We start from the raw sequence: 22,401 nt of genomic DNA on the forward strand, positions 1-22,401 counted from the left end.
ACCAGGAAATTTCTCCTTAGTTCTAAGTTACTGCTCTCCTTGTTTAGTTTCCACCCATTGCTTCTTGTTCTACCTTCTACCTTGTGTGCTGAATAATGTTAGGTTGCAGCAGATGTTAAGAACTGCTAAGTGGTGGAACAGAGTCTTAGTATAGCAGTGCTGGAATCCTCCACAAACACTGGAAGTGCATCCATGAAGGCCAGATAACCACCTATTAGGAACAGTTTAGGATAGGGGTCAGCAAACCACGGCTTTGGAGCAGCACATGGCTCTTTCAGCCTTCTGCTGCGGCTCCCTTTCGCTGGTCACCACAATTGTTCTAATTAGGGTGGGGGGAAGCAGGGCGTGCCAGGAAGAGACTCTATGGCAGTGATGGCGAACTTTGTTTGGCTCGGGTGCCAAAGGATGCCCGTGCGCACAACAACGGGAGCATGCGTGCCCACACCCATAATGCAATGTCCTCCCCCTGTGTATGAGCATAACCCCATGCTGCCCCCCGTATATGCATACACCTCCCTCCCATACATGAGCACAGGCCTCACTGAAGCCTCCAGAATTCTGGTAGGCCCGTTGGGCCTTTTTTCGCTATCCCCAGGGTTGAGGAAAGCCTCCCGAAGCCTGGGGATGGCGAAAAATGGCCCAAAGTGTCAACCGGAAGTTCAGAAACAAACTTCCGGTTGTGCCGTTGGGCGATTTTTCGCTATTCCCCAGGCTTCAGGCGGCTTTCCTGAATCCTGAGGTGAGCGAAAACGGCCAAAAAGAAGGCCGAAAACCAGCTGTTTAAAGCATACATGGGAACTGGAGCTGACATGGGGGCAACATCTCATGTGCCCTCAGATATGGCTCCCCATGCCACCTGTGGCACGCGTGCCAAAGTCTCGCCATCACTGCTCTATGGTAAGGGGCGGGTTTTCCAGTCAGCTCCACAATTAATAGGGCTTTCAGTTGGGACAGGTAGAGGAAATAGGACACTCTGCTAGGAGGAGACTCTATGGTGGAGGAACCGGACTTCCAGTCAGCTCCAGAATTGAACGGGAGGCTTCCTGTTGAGACGTTTGTGGCTCTTTGAATGTTTAGGGTTGCTGACCCCTGATTTAGGAGATTTGTGTAATGATCAGTACTTCGGATTAGATGGCCTCGAAAGTACCCTCCAAAAATAGATATTTTTAAGATCTCCATTTGGACAATTGCTGTCTGGTGCAAAAAATCAGGACAATACATTAAGTTGCCAATTCAGAAGAGTTATTATTCAAGGCTATACACAATTTGGTCAGCTAAAATTCAGCTCTAATTTGGCATCCGGTAAGTATTCAAGAAGGGTTGGGCTTAGACATTTTGTGGGAACGTAAGGATTCTAGGCTAAAGACTTGTTTAACTCCAGTCCCAGCTCTACGTGTTCTTCTCCTACAATTTCACTTGAAGCTCAACATAAGAATACTGCCTACATGCAAAGCATTATGTTCCATGGTGCTGAGGTTATATTCTATTAGAAACATAGAAGTCTGACGGCAGAAAAAGACCTCCTGGTCCATCTAGTCTGCCCTTATACTATTTTCTGTATTTTATCTTAGGATGGATATATGTTTATCCCAGGCATGTTTAAATTCAGTTACTGTGGATTTATCTACCACGTCTGCTGGAAGTTTGTTCCAAGGATCTACTACTCTTTCAGTAAAATAATATTTTCTCATGTTGCTTTTGATCTTTCCCCCAACTAACTTCAGATTGTGTCCTTGTGTTCACTTTCCTATTAAAAACACTTCCCTCCTGGACCTTATTTAACCCTTTAATATATTTAAATGTTTCGATCATGTCCCCCCTTTTCCTTCTGTCCTCCAGACTATACAGATTGAGTTCATTAAGTCTTTCCTGATACGTTTTATGCTTAAGACCTTCCACCATTCTTGTAGCCCGTCTTTGGACCCGTTCAATTTTGTCAATATCTTTTTGTAGGTGAGGTCTCCAGAACTGAACACAGTATTCCAAATGTGGCCTCACCAGCATTCTATATAGCGGGATCATAATCTCCCTCTTCCTGCTTGTTATACCTCTAGCTATGCAGCCAAGCATCCTACTTGCTTTCCCTACCGCCTGACTGCACTGTTCACCCATTTTGAGACTGTCAGAAATCACTACCCCTAAATCCTTTTCTTCTGAAGTATTTGCTAACACAGAACTGCCAATACAATACTCAGATTGAGAATTCCTTTTCCCCAAGTGCATTATTTTACATTTGGAAACATTAAACTGCAATTTCCATTGCTTTGACCATTTATCTAGTAAAGCTAAATCATTTACCATATTACAGACGCCTCCAGGAATATCAACCCTATTGCACACTTTAGAGTCATCGGCAAATAGGCAAACCTTCCCTACCAAACCTTCCCCTATGTCACTCACAAACATATTAAAAAGAATAGGACCCAGAACAGACCCTTGTGGCACACCGCTTGTAACCTGACTCTGCTCAGAATTAGGTTGGTGCCCTAATGAAGCTTAGCTCATTTATGTAATAAATGTGCAAGCTATCTTGGCAAAGTAATTCATGGACAAATCTCAGGTTACAGCAATTCCTTGCCCATACTTACGCCATACTCTGGTTTAAAGAAACCCTGCCTCTCCCACCATGAGTACCAAGCTGCTTCGACATACTGTGGGCTGTAAGAGTCGGGCATGGGACCTGTCACATCTAGAAAGCAAACAAAAAAAAAAAACAGGTTCTGAGTCCATTCAATTTGTTCTCCTATTTTCTCCTGTAACCATCTAATCTGTTCCCAATACAGTGGTACCTCATGATACGAAAAGGTGAAAAGTTCGTAAGATGAAACAATGTTTCCCACAGGAATCAATGTAAAAGCAAATAATGGCTGCAAATCCTTCAGGAAAATCCCAAACTTTAGAAGGGAGGCAAACAGAGGGCAGGGAGGAGCAGCTAAAGGGGGCGGGTGGAAGAAGCAAGGCTAGGCTAAAGGGTGAGTGGGAAGGAAGAAAGGCAAGGGGGGCACCCCTCCCTTTTCTTTCTTCAAAAGACACCGTTTCAGTGCCTGTGGCTGTTCTCTGCAAAGTCTTTCCCCCTCCAAGCCGCCCCTCCCTTTTCTTTCTTCAAAAGACACCCTTTCAGTGCCTGCAAGCACGCTGTTCTCCTACTTTTGTTAATGCAAAGTCTTTCCCCCTCCAAGTCGCCCCTCCCCTTTCTTTCTTCAAAAAAGGGGAAAAAAAGAAACCCCTTCATCCCAGCAGCAGCGTAAGGTGAAAATAGTTCAGAAGAAGAGGCAAAAAAATCTTAAACACCGGGTTCGTATCTTGAAACGTTCGTTAGAAGAGGCGTTAGTAAGATGAGGTACCACTGTATTTCTTTGCTTTAGGGCATTGCCACCATATATGATAGAATACTCCATCCTTATTTTTACACTTCCAACAGTCCGGTTTCATATTTTCTGTACATTTTGGCCAATTTCACCGGTGTTAGATGCCACCTATAAAGCATTTGGTATTGATTTTGTTTATATGCGGTTGACAATGTTAATTTACAGTTCTTGTTCCATACTTTTTCCATTCCTCCAAATTTATATTATGGCCTATGTTCTGTGCCCATGCCATCATTGGGCCTTTTACTATTTCTTCTTCCATATCTACCTCCAATAAATATTTATAAGCTTTTTTAATGAATTTTTCTTCTTTGCCCATCAATTTTTCCTCTTTGCCCATCAACAGTTGTTGTGGTATCCCTTGAATTCCATATTCTTCCATATCTTTTCTAGATCTCTGTAGATATGGCCAGATATGGTCTATAATTATACACTGTTCTTTTAATTCTTGTTTTAAGTTTCCCCTGCTGACTAATAATTCTTTATACAGTGGTATCTCGTCTTACGAACTTAATTCGTTCCGTGACGAGATTCATAAGTAGAAAAGTTCGTAAGATGAAACAATGTTTCCCATAGGAATCAATGTAAAAGTGAATAATGCGTGCAAATCCATTAGGAAAACCCCAAACTTTAGAAGGGAGGCGGACGGAGGGCGGGGAGGAGCAGCGAAAGGGGGGGGGGGTGCTTAGAGAGGCAGCGAAAGGGTGTGTGGGAAGGAAGAAAGGCGAGGGGGCCGCCCCTCCCTTTTCTTTCTTCAAACACACCCTTTCAGTGCCTCTCCAAGCACTCCGTTCGCCTTGCTTCCTTCATACAAACCCTGGCAATGGAAGTCCAGGGGTGGGATTTCCCAGCGAGGGGAGCCTCCAGGGAATCCCAGCAGCGCAAGAATGGGCGCTTCAGCTGGCAACGGAAGTCGGGAGGCGGGGCATCCCAGTGGCGGCAGCTTGGGTTTGTAAGGTGAAAATAGTTCAGAAGAAGAGGCAAAAAAATCTTAAACACTGGGTTTATATCTCGAAAAGTTCATTAAAAGAGGCATTCGTAAGACGAGGTACCACTGTATCTTATCATCTTTTTTGAATCCAATGTGTTCGGATAGATTGTTGCCTCCATCGGCGAAACCCAGTTTGGCAATTTCATATAATGTTTCCTTTTAACCTTTTCCCAGGTCCAAATCAACACTTCTCTTATTTGATATCGGTAGAAATATAACTGTGTCTTTTTTATGTTTATCTCATAAGAAGGCATGCCGGCATACCAGCCTGCCTGCAAGTTATGTCCTTCAATCGTTAGCACTCTTTTATTGTCTGAGTTTATCCAATCCCTGATCCATAATAGCCCTACAGCTTCCATTTGGGAAGTCCAATGCCACCTTAATGACTAATAACCTTAACGATGAATAACAGTTGGGCCTTTCTAAGAAATTACTGCCTTTAAGTTCATGTGTGTGAGAGAGACCTCTTCTAAAACAGTTATTAGTAGTTGGTTATTGATTAAAAATAAGTTTGAACAAACTGTGTGTTTTGCTACGTTCTTAGCTGGGGCAGAACAATCCCTTACCTGCAATAACTTACCTTTTTTCTGCCCTGGTTTGGTGGGGATATCATAGGTGATGATCTCAAGATCCTTCTTTTCAGCTTTTGGCTTCTTCTACAAAGAATCAGGGTTGTACATCAGGTTAAAGTGCAACAGCCCAACAACAAAATGACATGGAGACAAAAGAAAATTGGGTTCAGCTAAAAAAGAACATCAGTTAAGCTACAATTCCTCTAGCACAGTGTTTCCCAACCTTGGCAACTTGAAGATATTTGGACTTCAACTCCCAGAATTCCCCAGCCAGCAAATGCTGGCTGGGGAATTCTGGGAGTTGAAGTCCAGATATCTTCAAGTTGCCAAGGTTGGGAAACACTGCTCTATCAAAAAAGAGCAACCAAAATGATTAGGGGACTCGAAACCAAGACTTACGAAGAGAGATTGAGAGAACTGGGCATGGACAGCCTAGAAAAAAGAAGGTCTAGAGGGGACATGATAGCAGTTTACAGATACTTGAGGGGTTGCCACGGTGAGGAGGGGGTCTCTTTATTCCCCAGGGCACCAGAGGGCCGGACGAGGAACAATGGTTGGAAGCTGACCAAGGAGAGATTCAACCTGGAAATAAGGAAGAACTTCCTGACGGTCAGAGCGATCAACCAATGGAACTGCCTGCCAGGGGAGGTGGTGAACTCCCCAACTCTGGACACCTTCAAGAGGAGATTGGACTTCCATTTGGCTGGGGTGCTGTAGGGTTTCCTGCTCAGGCAGGGGGTTGTACTCGATGACCTAACGGTCCCTTTCAACTCTATTAATAAAATAAAAATAAAAATAAAATAAAAAATAAAATAAAATCAGATGGTCTATGGAGATTCTCAGTCATTCAGGTTATGGTTGTCCCAAAGGTGCTTTTTCAAGAGGCAATTGGGACTTTCTGGTTTTTTTCTATGAAAATATTTTGTTTCTCATCCAAGAAGTCGGATGGTGGGGAATGGATATCTATCAGATAATTATCCTAACAGACTTTGATCCATGAGAATGAGAATTTAAGAGGGAGGGGCGTGTAAAGAAATGAAGAATAATATGATGAACAGAAATATAAAATAGGTGCAAAAGAGGATATTAATTTAAGAATGATTGATAAAAATGTATAATTGTGTATGTTATTGATATATTGTAAGGTATACGTATTGAGATAGATCTATACCAAAATCGTGGTGAAAAAATAAAAATATTTTTAAAAAGAGAGAATGCGAATTTATGGCAAACAGCAGGGAGAGATTAAAAAAAATTCTGGTGTGATTCCACACACCCACATGAGCACATTATCTTAAGAAAATCATTTATCTGATACAATATATTTGTCAAGGTTCCAGGTAGCATCCAAACTAAAGCAGAGTCCAAGTCAAAGTACTCCTCAAAGTTCCAATTTATTCCTGGAGTCATCCTGGTACTTACACAGGGATACCTGAATCTGAGTTTCCCACCCAGTTGAAAGTTCACATCCCTTGTCCCCCACCCACAAATTTGTCATGTTGCCCACTCAGATTGTGCCAGCGTGGCAAGTCCTTCCTTCCTCCACTTCCGTCCAGGTGGGTGGGCATAGGATGGCCTTGAACCACTCAAAATAATGCTTTGTGGCTGCATCTGTTTCTGAAAATCACTCCTCCCAAGTTCCCACAAACATCAGGCCTTCTATAGATAGTGTGGCAAGCCGTTAATTTATCACCAACTACTGCACCGACTTGATAATATATACAGTGGTACCTCGGTTCTCGACCACAATTCGTTCCAGAAGTGTGGTCGAGAACTGATTTGGTCGAGTACCGAATTAATTTATCCCATAGGAAATAATGGAAATGGATTTAATTGGTTCCCAGCCCCTGTTGACTCGCTGGGAACCAATTAAATCTATTTTCTTTATTTCCTATGGGATAAAAATCTGAGGAGCTCTATAGTCTAACCTCTCCAAGCTGCAGGAAGGGTGGGGGCGGCTGCAATACCGCCAGCTTTGGGGGGCTCCTTTCCTCAGTGCTTCGTCTTGTGTACCAACTTTCTCCTTCCCGGCAGCAGCGGTAGTGACGGCAGCGGCTTCCCTTCGAGGAGCAGCAGCGCCGGGAACGTCACGTAATGAAGGGAAACCGGTGGAGTGGCGGCAACTGCTGAGATGGCTCTGGCGGCTTCCCTTCATCATGTGACGTTCCCGGTGCTGCTGCTCCTCAAAGGGAAGCCGCTGCTGTCGCCACCACTGCCGCCGGGAAGGAGAAAGTTGGTGCACAAGACGAAGCACTGAGGAAAGGAGCCCCCCGAAGCTGCCAGTATTGCAGCCGCCCCCACGCTTCCTGCAGCTTGGAGAGGTTAGACTATAGAGACTGGGAGGCTGTTAAGCGGGCGGTAACATTTTGGATAACAAACAAAATTTTCTGTGGCTGTTCGGTATCTGAATTTTTGTTCAGATACCGAAGCAAATTTTTGCCGCAAATTTTGTTCGGTATCCGAAATGTACGAAAACCAAGGCGTTCAAGAACCGAGGTACCACTGTACTTACACAGGGAAACCTGAATCTGAGTTTCCCACCCAGTTGAAAGTTCACATCCCTTGTCCCCCACCCACAAATTTGTCATGTTGCCCACTCATATTGTGTCAGCGTGGCAAGTCCTTCCTCCACTTCCGTCCAGGTGGGTGGGCATAGGATGGCCTTGAACCACTCAAAATAATGCTTTGTGGCTGCATCTGTTTCCGAAAATCACTCCTCCCAAGTTCCCATAAACATCAGGCCTTCTATAGATAGTGTGGCAAGCCATTAATTTATCACCAACCACTGCACTGGCTTGAAAATATATACCGGTACTTCCTTTTCTTAAAAATCATTTGGGGAAAAAATTCTTCAAATTTCCCATGTTATTATTCATCTGCAGTATTTCTCTGGGGCAACACAATCTGCATCCTCCTGCAAATCCTGCTAAAATGACTGAAACAGATAAATATTAAATACATACAGGCAGTCCTTGACCTGCGACCACAATTGAGCCCAGAATTTCTGTTTCTAAGTGAAACGTCTGTTAAATGAGTTTTGCCCCATTTTATTCATTCATTCATTCATTCATTCATTCATTCGATTTTGATGCCGCCCTCCTCCTTAGACTCAAGGCAGCTTACAACATGTTAGCAATAGCACTTCTTTAACAGAGCAAGGCTATTGCCCCCATAATCCGGGTCCTCATTTTACCCACCTCGGAAGGATGGAAGGCTGAGTCAACCTTGAGCCGGTGATGAGATTTGAACCGCTGACCTTCAGATCTACAAGTCAGCTTCAGTGGCCTGCAGTACAGCACTCTACCTGCTGCGCCACCCTGGCTCAATTTTACTAACTTTCTTGCCAAGTTTGGTAAGTAAATTTATTTATTTATTCATTCATTCATTCATTCATTCATTCATTTATTTGCTGCAGTTGTAAAGTTAGTGACACGGTCACTAACTAACTTGTGGTCATAAATTGAGGACTACTATTGTCCCGTTCCTTGGGGTGGGGGAACAATTAATTCTTCTCTGCTGCAGAAAGAAAAAAGAAAAAAAGCACTTCATCCAATTTCCTTCCCATATAATAATACATGGCCATGTTGGCTGGGGAATTCTGGGAAATGAAGTCCACAGAACGTCAAGCTGCCAAGGTGGAGAAATGCTAATTTAGCAGATGGAGCAGAATCTCTCCACAGCATGGCTGCTTTGCTGGGAAGGCAATGTATTTCAAGCTAAAAAGTGCATGCTACACACAGATACACACACACACAGAGTTACAGTGTTCTATTCTCCTTCTACAATGCCTACCTCTCCCTGTTGCTGCAGGTTCTTCTCCTTCTTTTGGAGAAACTTCTCCAATTTTTCTTTCTTTTTGGCCTCTTTCTTCAGCTGCGACGCGCTTTTGGGTGGGGGCTCTTCTATCTCCTTCTTCTCCGGCAACTCAGCGTCAGAGGAAACTGGTTAGTTTGCAGGGCAGGAGGGGGAAAAATACAAATGAATGAACTCAACAGCTTCCTGCTATTCAGTCAGTCTCAACACAAGCGACATGGCAAAAATCCAATGTAACTTACAAACCTGGTTTGTCTTCAGCAAGGTGCCCTTGTTTGTTTGTTTATTATCTATCTATCCATCCATCCATCCATCCATCCATATCTATCTCTCTCTCTCTATCATCTATCTATCTATCTATCTCTCTCTCTCTCTCTCTCTCTCTCTCTCTCTCTCTCATCTATCTATCATATCTCTCTGTGTGTGTGTCTCTCTCTCTCTCATCTATCTATCTATCTATCTATCTATCTATCTATCATCTATCTATCCATCTATCCATCCATCCATATCTATCTATCTATCCATCCATATCTATCTATCTATCTATCTATCTATCTATCTATCTATCTCTGTATCATCTATCTCTCTATCTATCTATCTATCTATCTATCTATCTATCTATCATCTATCTATCTATCTATCATATCTCTCTCTGTGTCTCTCTCTCTATCATCCATCTATCTATCTATCTATCTATCTATCTATCATCTATCTATCTATCTCTCTCTCTATCATCTATCTATCTATCTATCTATCTATCTATCTATCTATCTATCTATCTATCTATCTATCATATCTCTCTGCCTCTCTCTCTCTATCATCCATCCATCTATCTATCTATCTATCTATCTATCTATCTATCTATCTATCATCGTCTGTCTGTCTGTCTGTCTGTCTGTCTGTCTGTCTATGCCACCGAACTCCCTAGGGACCTCAGGGCAGCTCGCAACAAAAAATAAACATGGCACAATATAAATATATTTCAATTTAAAATAATTGCAGCCATCCATCCATTCATGGGCTGACCTCGCTAGTAATCCCCTTCCCCACCCCCAAGGTCAATGGCCCCAGGCCTGTCAGAAAAGCCAGGTCTTTCCGGCTTTCCGGAAGGCTAATAAGGTGGGGGTAGTGCTGATCTCAGGAGGTATCTGAGTCCAGAGAGTTGGGGCAACCACAGAGAAGGCCCTCCCCTGCAGACCCGCCTGCCGACACAATTTAGCTGACGGGACCCGAAGAAGACCAACCCTGTGGGAGCTAACCAGTCTCTGGAAGGTATGTGGTAGGAAGAGGTCTCAAAGCTATAGGGCAGTGATGGCGAACCTATGGCACGGGTGCCACAGGTGGCCCACGGAGCCATATCTGCCGTTGCCCTAGCTCAGCTCCAACGTGCATGTGTGTGACAGCCAGCTTATTTTTGGCTCACACAGAGGCTCTGGGAGGGCATTTTTGGCTTCCAGAGAGCCTCCGGGGAGATGGGGAGGGAATTTTTACCCTGCCCCAGCTCCACGGAAACCTTTAGAGCCTGGGGAAGGTGAAACATGAGCCTACTGGGCCCACCAGAAGTTGGGAAACATACAGTTTTCGGCCTCCAGGGGGCCTCTGTGGGGTGGGGGAAGCTGTTTTTGCCCTCCTCAGGCATTGAATTATGAGTGTGAGCACTCACGCATGTGCAACAGCATGCGTGCACGCTCTTTCAGCACCCAAGAAAAAGAAGGTTTGCCATCAGTCTACGGAGAGGGGCGGCATACAAATCTAATTAATAATAATAATAATAATAATAATAATAATAATAATAATAATAACTGATATAGGGTTTCTTGCTTGGGCAGGGGGTTGGACTAGAACACCTCTAAGGTCCCTTCCAACTCTGACATAAAGTCTTTGGAGAATCGTGGCATACAAATCTAATAAATAATAATAAAATAATAATAATAAAGTTATTCCTCACACTGTACGAAGACAGTGGGAGCTGGGTCCATGGATCCTCCATGCTTGGCTATAATGATTTGCAAAATAGAGACTGTTCTCATTTAGCGTCCACAACTCGGCCGTTAGATGAAACAGTTCCTAAATGAAACTGCTTCACTTAAACTAGAGTCTGACTGTTGTTGTGGCCTGCCAGCAGAGCTGGTAGCACACTGAGACAGTGAGGAGGTTGGGGAGGAATATAGACCAGTCCTGGAGTCTGGAGAAGACTCTGATGAGTGCTCTGCATCGGAGGCAGAGATGGGGCCAGGGCTGTCTGATAGTTATCAGCTACCTCCGGAGTCAGAGATAAGTGGAGCTGAGGAACAGCTGGAGCCTGTTTCCAATGTGCATATGCGCAGAGTTGTCAGGAGAAGAGAACAATTAAGGAACAGAGGTCGACTCAGGAGTAAAAGCACAGGGGACTGCTGAATGGCTCCTCCTATAGAAAATGAGTCCCAGCAACCGGTCAGGTCCCACAGAGTCGGCCTTCTCCAGGTCTCGTCAACGAGACAATGTTGCTTGGCGGGGCCTAGGGGAAGAGCTTTCTCTGTGCGGGCCCCAGCCCTCTGGAATTAGCTCCCCCCAGAGATTCATACTGCCCCCACCCTCCTCACCTTCGGCAACAGTCTGAAGAGCCATCTATACCACCAGGCTTGGGGCTACTAGATACTAGCCCCCTGGCCAACGAATGTATTGTAAGCTAATTAATTGAATGAGAATGTGTTTTTTTAATGGTCTTAGGTTTTTAGATTAATTAATTTAAACTAATTTAATTACAAGATTCGCCCACGTTTCTTCAACACTCCGTGGCTTGCATTGGCTGCCGATCAGTTTCCGGTCACAATTCAAAGTGTTGGTCATGACCTTTAAAGCCCTACATGGCAATGGACCAGATTACCTCCGGAACCGCCTGCTCCCACATGAATCCCAGCGACCGATAAGGTCCCACAGAGTTGGCCTTCTCTGGGTCCCGTCGACTAAACAATGTCGTTTGGCGGGCCCCAGGGGAAGAGCCTTCTCTGTGGCGGCCCCGGCCCCCCAGAGATTAGAACTGCCCCCATCCTCCCTGTCTTTCGTAAACTACTCAAGACTCATTTATACCGCCAGGCATGGGGGAGTTGAGATAGCTCTTCCCCCTAGGCCATTACAAGTTTGCATGGTATGTTTGTGTGTATGTTTGGTTTTATAATAGGGGTTTTTAGTTGTTTTTTATTATTGGATTGTACATGTTGTGTTTATTATTGTTGTTAGCCGCCCCGAGTCTGCAGAGAGGGGCGGCATACAAATCCAATAAATTATTATTATTATTATTATTATTATTATTATTATTATTATTATTATTTAGATTTAGGGTGCTATATTGTTCCTTTATTATGTTGTAAGCCACCCCAAGTCCTAGGAGAGGGGCGGCATGTAAATCCAATTAATAAATAAAATAATAAATAAATAAAATAAATAGGAACGAAAGGAGAATAGTGTTTGCAGGAGATTAGTGCATATGCGTGAAGATTTGCTTATCTGAAACACTCTTTGCCAAGTATTTCCTTGTACAGCTGTTGCATCAAGAAGTTATCGGCCTGGCAACTATACAAGGACAGTGTTTGCAATTCACCCTTGAAAGACTGTTTCCAGGGACTTTGCTGGATGTGAATGCTAGGAATTCACATTAGCCAAATAAAAATGGGATTTTTCGGGACAAGGAATCTGTTTTGTGATTTGATGAAGCCTAGGTCAGGACAACTGTGACTCTGCCAACTAACGGCCCAGCGGCCGATAAGGTCCCACAGAGTTGGCCTTCTCCGGGTCTCGTTGACCAAACAATGTTGTTTGGCGGGCCCCAGGGAAAGAGCCTTCTCTGTGGCGGCCCCGGCCCTCTGGAATCAACTCCCCCCAGAGATTAGAACGGCCCCCACCCTCCTTGTCTTTCGCAAATTACTCAAGACCCACCTTTATCGCCAGGCATGGGGGAACTGAGACATCCTCCCCCAGGCTTTTTATATTTCATGTTTGGTATGTATGTGTTGTATGGTTTTAAATTGTTGGGATTTTAGATATGTTTTATTGTAATATTAGATTTGTCTCACTGTTATATTGTTTTTGTATTACTGTTGTGAGCCGCCCCAAGTTTTCGGAGAGGGGCAGCATACAAATCTAATAAATAATAATAATAATAATAATTTGAAAAGAGGCCATTCATTGGCAAAGCTTACTTTTAAAGTCCATTTCTAGAACACCTCCTCCTGAGGTCTCTTCATACAACCTCAATGGGCCCAAAACAGCCTGGAATTCTGGTTGGTTGATACACGTCAAGAACCATCGAGTCAGGTTGATAAAATAAGTGCGAAGGGTTTGGTTGAGGACCTACAAGAGAAGGAAGCTAATTATTCATGCTGTTTCATTTATTCCATTGGTTAGCCGCCGTAATTATCCAAGGTACTCTATGTAATTTATATGGTGCCCAGAATCCTTCAGGAGTTGGGCGGCATATAAATATGTTTAATAAATAAATAAGTAATATACAGATAGTATTTGACTTATGGTCAGTTGCTTAACGACTACTCAAAAACTGAGTCTCTGGAGAGGGGCGGCATACAAATCTAATTAATAATAATAATAATAATAATAATAATAATAATAATAATAATAACAACAACAACAACAACAACCTATGGAGGGGGGCGGCATACAAATCTAATTAATAATAATAATAATAATAACAACAACAACAACAACAACAACAACAACAACAACAACAACAGTCTACGGAGAGGTGCGGCATACAAATCTAATAAATAATAATAATGATGATGATGATAATAACAACAACTGAAGGGAATATGGATTCAACAAATTTGAAATTAACAGAATCTATGAATGATGAAGTGGATTTTCTCAAGAAGATTGATGGTGGTTGGGGAATGGACTTAGTAGATCTAACTGCAAATCGATTTAGACTGGACTTTTGCTTTTTGGAAAAAATGAATTGACAAAAGAGGTTTATAATTTTGGGGCATAAGACAAAAATACTGGGAAAGTTTTCAACCAAAGTCTTAAGGAGAAGTTTTATTATTAGGAATCAAACAAAGGATATTTGATCCCGGATGGATCAGAGAAAATAATTGTGGTCATTTATGGTGTTGTGGTCCCAGCTCCTGCCCCAAGGAATGTGCAGGTGGATGTGGGGGAAACATCCACATGCCGCAGGCCTGTTTTGCTCCCGATGGAATCTGCCGATGAAGCCTCCTCTGACCAAGGAAGCATGAGTGACAGGGAAGGGGCGGAGAGGGGCGGCATACAAATCTAAATAATAAATAAATAATAAATAAATAAAGAGGGGAGATTGGCAGACAGCCCAGGAGGAGATCAATCATCTGTATCATCCCTGGATTCTGAACAAGAATTAATGACACATCCACGCATGCGTAGAGTGATGCATAGGAGACAACAACTGAAGGATTATTACAAGAGAAAATGAGGCCACCTGTAGCTGGATGGGGCTGCTGAAATTAGTGCTACAGATAAAAGTGCAGCCTGGTGTTTTAGCCTCATGGCAGTTTTGCTGATTCATTGTTTCGTCAAGATCGTGGGTTTTGTGCTGTTCAAGATTGTGTGTGGACTCTCTGGACTTTAGAATTGGATTCAATTTCCCAGTTATAGGGTGAGCAATTGGATTGCATTTAACCTGTGCCTTGTGTGTACCAGAAAATCCCTTTGACATTTAAAAAGGGAGCTGTTTCTGTTTTTCTGTTTATAAAAACTTTTGGGTTTTCCTTTTAGCGTGTGATGTGTGTCTACCTGAACTAATTACACTGTAATTACGGGCGGTTGAAACACGCCGGCAGAACATATGGTAGATAAAAAAAACATTTTATAGACTTTCTAAGAAATACAATAGATTGTTAACATAAAGGTTTCAAGTTTAACTTTTGCTGTTGGTTCACCTGTTAAATATTTTGCCTTTATATATAGTAAATAGATAGATGACAAGTCAACCTGGCTACAAGCAGAAGATGTAAGTTTATCAATTTGGGGCCTACTTCGCAAAAGTGTGGGGAGAACTAATATTGTTCCAATATTTGCGATAGTGATGAGAATTTATAGCTTGGATGTAGGATGAGGATGAAGATTCATTCTCCGAACTTGTGGATTGGTTTTGGAACGTTTCATTACCAGGCCAGATAACAAAATGTTCAGAAACCAACCCATAAGCTCTGACAAAGAACCTTCAATCTCATTGTTCCAATATACAGTGATCCCCCGAGTTTCGCGATCTCGATCTTTGCGAAACGCTATATCGCAATTTTTCCACCCGATGATGTCACTCCCTTCCTTTCTCATCTTTCTTTCTCTCTCTCTCTCTTTCTCTATCTTGCTTCTTCCTCTCTCACACTCTCTTCCTCCCTCTCTCATCTCTTTCTTTCCTTCTCTCTCTTTCTCTATCTCTCCCCCTCTTGCTCTCGAGCGGCGGGTGGCACCCAGGGAAGGTTCCTTCGGCCGCCCACCAGCTGATCTGCTCGGCAGCGCAGTAGCAGCGAGGAGCCGAAGATGGGGTTTCCCCTTTGCGTGGGCAACTGGGAAACCCCATCTTCGGCTCCTCGCTGCTACTGCGCTGCCGAGCAGATCAGCTGGTGGGCGGCCGAAGGAACCTTCCCTGGGTCTTCAACTCCCAGAGCGGCGGACAAGCGGAAAAGCGGCGGACAAGCGGGCGGGCAGGCGGCTCCTCAGCTGCTGGGTCTTCCCAGGTGCGGAAGTAAAAACACCATCTGCGCATGCGCGGCCATGGAAAAAGGGGCGCGCATGCGCAGATGGTGTTTTTACTTCCGCACCGCTACATCGCGAGAAATCGATTATCGCGAGGGGTCTTGGAACGGAACCCTCGCGATAATCGGGGGATCACTGTACTCATCAGTATTAAGCTAAGAGCGATATGTAATAATATATTATGTAAGAGTCATGGTGGCCCAGTGGTTAAAATGCAGTACTGTACAAACTCTGCTCGCTACCAGGAGTTTGTTCCTGACCAGCTCAAAGTTGACTCAGCCTTCCTTCCATCCTTGTGAGGTGAATAAAATGAGGACCCAGCATATTGAGGGCAGTATCTTGATCCTGTAAACCCCTTAGGAATGCGCTGTAAAGCATTATAAAGTGGTAAATCCAAGTGCTATTGCTATATGTATATGTGGTTTTCTCCTTTGTCTTTTTCAACTTATTTTTTTCCCCTTTCTAATGTTTTGTCTTCAAAGCCTTCATCCTTCATCCTGCAGTGGACAGACAAAGGCTACAACCATGAATTGTTTTGTCTATCTTCGTTTTGTTTTTGCAAAACTTCTTTTTCCTTTATTTTGAATTTACATTTTACCTCAATTTCGCAAATGAAATAAAAACGTATTCAAAAAAAAAGAAGAGGAAAGAATGACAGGGTTGAGAAGAAGTAGTCCCAGAAAACCACAGCTGAATAAATTAGATCAGAACCTGAAAAAGAGAAACAAAGGAAAGAGAGAAACACAGAGAGAGGGGGGGGGGAGGGAGGGAGAAAGAAAGAAAGAAAGAAAGAAAGAAAGAAAGAAAGAAAGAAAGAAAGAAAGAAAGAAAGAAAGAAAGAAAGAGAGCAATGTGTAAAGTGAGCTGGAATCAAGAGCTGATTGCCAAGGACAGAAAGATATGGCGTTGTTATAAACTAAATTTTGTTAAAAGGTGGAAAGTGAAAAATGCTGCCCACTATTGTGTACATGACCTTAATACAGATGTTGATTTTTCTCCCCTTTGTGGGTCAGTTTACATATGATTACAAAGTGTCCTGCCAAATTATCAAAAGACCAAACAAAAAGAGAGAAAAGAACGATGACGCAGGAAAACTCACATATTTATACGGCAGCAACAGACAACAAGCAGCAGTCACATCGGCCAGGGTGATGGATTCCCCCACCAGATACGTCCGAAGCTTCAGGTGACTGTCCAGCACCCCAAGGAGATGCTGCAGTTCAGCTACAGCACGGTCCAGCCCCTGAGCAGGAGAGGAGAGTAAGGTGTGATCTGAAAGCAATCCCTCCTTAATTCCCCAAAAGGAATAAAAATACATTTTCCTCCATATTTATTTATTTATTAGATTTGTATGCCGCCCCTCTCCGTAGACTCAGGGCGGCTAACAACAATAAAAACAGCATATAACAAATCTAATATTTAAAATAACTAAAAAACCCTTATTAAAAACCAAACATACACACAAACATACCATGCATAAATTGTATAGGCCTGGGGGGAAAGGAATACCTTTGAAAAGTGTTCGGAAACTTCAGGTCGTGCAGAATGCAGCTGTGAGAGCAATCATGGGCTTTCCCAAATATGCCCGTGTTACACCAACACTCTGCAGTCTGCATTGGTTGCGGATCAGTTTCCAGTCACAATTCAAAGTGTTGGTTATGACCTATAAAGCCCTTCAACACCGGACCAGATTATCTCAGGGACCGCCTTCTGCTGCATGAATCCCAGCGACCAGTTATGTCCCACAGAGTGGGTCTTCTCCGGGTCCCATCAACTAAACAATGTCGCTTGGCGGGACCCAGAGGAAGAGCCTTCTCTGTGGCGGCCCCGGCCCTCTGGAACCAACTCCCCCAGAGATTAGAATTGCCCCCACCCTCCTTGCCTTTCGTAAGCTTCTTAAAACCCACCTCTGCCGCCAGGCATGGGGGCACTGAGATACTCTTTCCCCCTAGGCCTTTACAATTTTATACATGGTATGTCTGTATGTATGTTTGGTTTTATAATAAGGGTTTTTAACTGTTTTAATATTGGATTGTTATATGCTGTTTTTATTACTGTTGTTAGCTGCCCCGAGTCTACGGAGATGGGCGGCATACAAATCCAATAAATAAATACTGTATCTCAATTCCCCCACGCCTGACGACAGAGGTGGGTTTTAAGGAGCTTACAAAAGGCGAGGAGGGTGGGGGCAATTCTGATCTCTGGGGGGAGTTGGTTCCAGAGGGCCGGGGCCACCACAGAGAAGGCTCTTCCCATGGGTCCCGCCAAATGACATTGTTTAGTTGACGGGACCCGGAGAAGGCCCACTCTGTGGGACCTAACTGGTCGCTGGGATTCGTGCGGCAGAAGGCGGTCCCGGAGATATTCTATTATATTATCAGTGGTGAATTCCTACCAGTTTGGTCCGGGGCTGAGTACTGGTAGGAGCCCGTTGATTCTGTAATTTTCAGAGATTTTTTCCCCCCCCAGGTTTAAATGGCATTTCCGAGTCGAAAAAAGCCCTCCTGCCTCCTATCGTGTTAATGCCAACCTTTATTCTCCATTTGAAGCACAGCTGAAAAGCTCCTCAGTTGTGTTTCGGTTTGTAATGTCGCCCTGAGCATGCGGGGAAGTAAAATTGTGCGATGGGACGTGTGTGTGTGTGTGTGTACGCAGATTCGCACCTGGTAGCAAAATTCAACTGGAACCCACCCTTTATACACACACACACACACACACACACACATATTCTAACCAATGTGCCATATATTGGGGTTATTCCAGAGGCACTCGTCCACAGTTCGGCGGAGACCCTTGCTGAGGCCTGGAACAGGGCTGCGGCAGGGGCTCTCGACCGGATTGCGCCTTTGCGACCTCTCCGCGGCGCTAGACCCCGTAGAGCCCCATGGTTCAACGAGGAGCTCCGGGTGTTGAAACGCCAAAAGAGACCTCTAGAGAAGCGATGGAGGAAGAGTAGGTCAGAATCCGATCGAACACTTGTAAGAGCTTTTATTAAGACTTACAAAGTGGCGCTCAAGGCGGCAAGATGCGCGTACCATGCTGCCTTGATTGCATCAGCGGAATCCCGCCCGGCTGCTCTGTTTAGGGTGACCCGCTCCCTTCTTAATCAGGGGGGAGTTGGGGAGCCCTTGCAGAGTAGTGCCGAGGAGTTTAACACGTTTTTCGCTGATAAAGTCGCTCAGATCCGGGCCGACCTCGACTCCAATTGTAAAACAGAGTCGACTGACAACGAGTCAGTCGAGGTGACTGGGGCACGTACTTGTCCACCTGTCTGGGAAGAGTTTGATCTGGTGACACCTGATGAAGTGGACAAGGCCATCGGAGCTGTGAGTTCTGCCACCTGCTTACTGGATCCGTGTCCCTCCTGGTTGGTCTCGGCCAGCAGGGAGGTGACACGGAGCTGGGCCCAGGAGATTACCAACGCTTCCTTGGGGAGGGGAGTTTTTCCACCACTCTATAAAGAAGCGCTTGTGCGCCCCCTCCTCAAGAAGCCATCCCTGGACCCAGCCGTACTTAACAACTATCGTCCAGTCTCCAACCTTCCCTTTATGGGGAAGGTTGTCGAGAAGGTGGTAGCGCTCCAGCTCCAACGGTCCTTGGAAGAAGCTGATTATCTAGGTCCCCGACAGTCAGGCTTCAGGCCCGGTTACAGCACGGAAACCGCTTTGGTCGCGTTGATGGATGATCTCTGGCGGGCCCGGGACAGGGGTTTATCCTCTGTCCTGGTGCTCCTCGATCTCTCAGCGGCTTTCGATACCATCGACCATGGTATCCTTCTGCGCCGGTTGGAGGGGTTGGGGGTGGGAGGCACTGTTCTGCAGTGGTTCTCCTCCTACCTCTCTGGCCGGTCGCAGTCGGTGTTAGTGGGGGGTCAGAGGTCGGCTCCGAGGTCTCTCCCTTGTGGAGTGCCTCAGGGGTCGGTCCTCTCCCCCTTGCTATTTAACATCTACATGAAACCGCTGGGAGAGATCATCCAAGGACATGGGGTGAGGTATCATCAATATGCCGATGATACCCAGCTTTACATCTCCACCCCATGCCCAGTCAACGAAGCGGTGGAAGTGATGTGCCGGTGCCTGGAGGCTGTCGGGGCCTGGATGGGTGTCAACAGACTCAAACTCAACCCGGATAAGACGGAGTGGCTGTGGGTTCTGCCTCCCAAGGACAATCCCATCTGTCCGTCCATCACCCTGGGGGGGGAATTATTGACCCCCTCAGAGAGGGTTCGCAACTTGGGCGTCCTCCTCGATCCACAGCTCACATTAGAAAACCATCTCTCAGCTGTGGCGAGGGGGGCGTTTGCCCAGGTTCGCCTGGTGCACCAGTTGCGGCCCTATCTGGACCGGGACTCATTGCTCACAGTCACTCATGCCCTCATCACCTCGAGGTTCGACTACTGTAATGCTCTCTACATGGGGCTACCTTTGAAAAGTGTTCGGAAACTTCAGATCGTGCAGAATGCAGCTGCGAGAGCAGTCATGGGCTTACCTAGGTACGCCCATGTTTCACCAACACTCCGCAGTCTGCATTGGCTGCCGATCAATTTCCGGTCACAATTCAAAGTGTTGGTTATGACCTTTAAAGCCCTTCATGGCATCGGACCAGAATATCTCCGAGACCGCCTCCTGCCGCACGAATCCCAGCGACCGATTAGGTCCCACAGAGTGGGCCTTCTCCGGGTCCCGTCAACCAAACAATGCCGGTTGGCGGGTCCCAGGGGAAGAGCCTTCTCTGTGGCGGCACCGGCTCTCTGGAACCAACTCCCCCCAGAGATTAGAACTGCCCCTACTCTTCCTGCCTTCCGAAAACTTCTCAAAACCCACCTTTGTCGTCAGGCATGGGGAAACTAAACATCTCCCCTGGGCACGTTAATTTATGCATGGTATGCTTGTGTGTGTGTCTGTTATCATATGGGGTTTCTTTTCTTAAATCGTTAAATTTTAATTAATTGGATTGTTGTGACTGTTTTTACATGTTGTGAGCCGCCCCGAGTCTTCGGAGAGGGGCGGCATACAAGTCCAACAAATAAATAAATAAATAAATAAATATATACAGTGTTCCCTCGATTTTCACGGGTCCGAATTTCACGAAGAGCTTATACCACGGTTTTTCAAAAACTATTAATTTAAAAATACTTCAAGTTTTTTTTTCTATGCCACGGTTTTTCTTGCCCAATGACGTCATACGTCATCGGCAAACTAATAATTTTTGCAAATAAGTAACAAAATAATAATAATTATTGTTAATAAATAATTATGTTTATAAGTATCAGGATCACTAAGTGTCTTATTCAATGGTGAGTACCAGTAATAATAGTGGGTAAATGGTTGTTAAGGGAATGGGAAATGGTAATTTAGGGGTTTAAAGTGTTAAGGGATGGCTTGTGATACTGTCCATAGCCAAAAATGGTGTATTTACTTCCGCATCTCTACTTCGTGGAAATTTGACTTTCGCGGGCGGTGTCGGAACGCATCCCCCGCGAAAATTGAGGGAACACTGTATATATATGAACAAAGCTTTGTTCACCTCAGCAGAAAGCCTAAAGCACCAGCCTGAAGATAACGAGTGGGACCTCGTTGAAATGTCGCCAGGATTCTATCAACCTTACACTGGAAAAGACCCAAATATGCCAGGACTGGCACATTGGTTAGAATGCAAAATTGCAGGCTAATTGTCAACCTCGCTATGTTTCTACTCTACACTCCCTTCGGTTGCCATGAGTAATGGGGGGGGGGGGGGGGTATGGGATTTTGGAAAGGGAAGATTCTGGAGGCCCTGGTAAGTTTTGCTTTCCTAACACAGAGTGGGATAACTTTCGCTCTCCTGGAAAGCAGGTGACCAGAAGGAGACCGTTAGAAGCTGCATTCTACCGCACAAATTCCAGCGACCGATAAGGTCCCACAGAGTTGGCCTTTTCCGGGTCCCGTTGACCAAACAATGTCATTTGGCGGTCCCCAGGGGAAGCCCCGGCCCTCTGAAATCAACTCCCCCCAGAGATTAGAACGGCCCCCACCCTCCTTGTCTTTCGCAAATTACTCAAGACCCACCTTTATCGCCAGGCATGGGGGAACGGAGACATCCTCCCCCAGGCTTTTATATTTTATGTTTGGTATGTATGTGTTGTATGGTTTTAAATTGCTGGAGGTTTAGATATGTTTTATTTTAATATTAGATTTGTTTCACTGTTATACTGTTTCTATTACTGTTGTGAGCTGCCCCGAGTCTTCGGAGAGGGGCGGCATAGAAATCTAATAAAAATAAAAAAATAAATAATAATAATAACAACAACAACTACTACATGAGTGTGACATGGCTGTGAAGATGCGTCCACCTGACTGAGATGGACAATGGGGATTGGCTATTTTCCAAAGGGGGGCAAGTGGAATTTTTTTATATGAGCTTGTATCACACTTTTTTCTCAGTCTTTGCTTTACCTCTGTTGCTTTCAGCTCTGATTTCCGATAAATTCACTTTTAAAGTTCAAATTGGACTCTGAGTTTTATTTTCTTAAATTCCGATCGAAGCAGCCTGACATTCATTCTGCCAACTGCCAGCAGTTTGATTCTTACTGGCTCAAGGTTGTCTCGGCCTTCCATCCTTCCGAGGTGGGTAAAATGAGGACCCAGATTGTGTTGGGAGTCACAACACAAGAAGGCTGTAAAGCACTGTGAAGCAGGGGTGAAATGCTCCCGGTTGACTCGTGCTTCTCAGTCGTCGGAGAGCTGGTCGCGAAGTTGATGCGAGGCTCCGCCCACCCACTTTGCGCATGCGCAGAGGATAAAAGAACCCAGATGGCGGCGTCTGGGTGGGTAGGCGGAGTCTCGCATGGAGTCTTCAGAGAAGGGTGGCATACAAATAAATAAAATAAAATAAAATAAAATAAAATAAAATACTGTAAAATAAAATAAAATAAAATATAAAATAAATA

General features: G+C 44.8%; 2 protein-coding genes across 5 annotated transcripts in view; one reads left to right on the forward strand and one right to left on the reverse strand.

Moving 5' to 3' along the window:
• The window catches only part of LOC139160193 (TNF receptor-associated factor 1-like), a 635,213-nt gene that overhangs the window by 414,366 nt on the left and 198,446 nt on the right, over positions 1–22,401 (forward strand). The window lies entirely within an intron of this gene.
• Positions 1–22,401, reverse strand: part of VARS1 (valyl-tRNA synthetase 1) — a 75,825-nt gene that overhangs the window by 46,562 nt on the left and 6,862 nt on the right. For both annotated transcript variants that reach the window (XM_070737806.1, XM_070737807.1), the window contains exons 3-7: positions 16,573–16,716; positions 12,923–13,073; positions 8,724–8,872; positions 4,940–5,015; positions 2,589–2,689 (exon numbers count right to left, since the gene is read on the reverse strand). In XM_070737806.1, coding sequence (XP_070593907.1) covers positions 2,589–2,689; positions 4,940–5,015; positions 8,724–8,872; positions 12,923–13,073; positions 16,573–16,716 — 621 coding nt within the window. The remainder of the gene's footprint in view (positions 1–2,588; positions 2,690–4,939; positions 5,016–8,723; positions 8,873–12,922; positions 13,074–16,572; positions 16,717–22,401) is intronic.

The sequence above is a fragment of the Erythrolamprus reginae genome, chromosome 2, assembly GCF_031021105.1.
Source record: "Erythrolamprus reginae isolate rEryReg1 chromosome 2, rEryReg1.hap1, whole genome shotgun sequence".
In the NCBI taxonomy this organism is placed as follows: Eukaryota; Metazoa; Chordata; class Lepidosauria; order Squamata; family Dipsadidae; genus Erythrolamprus; species Erythrolamprus reginae.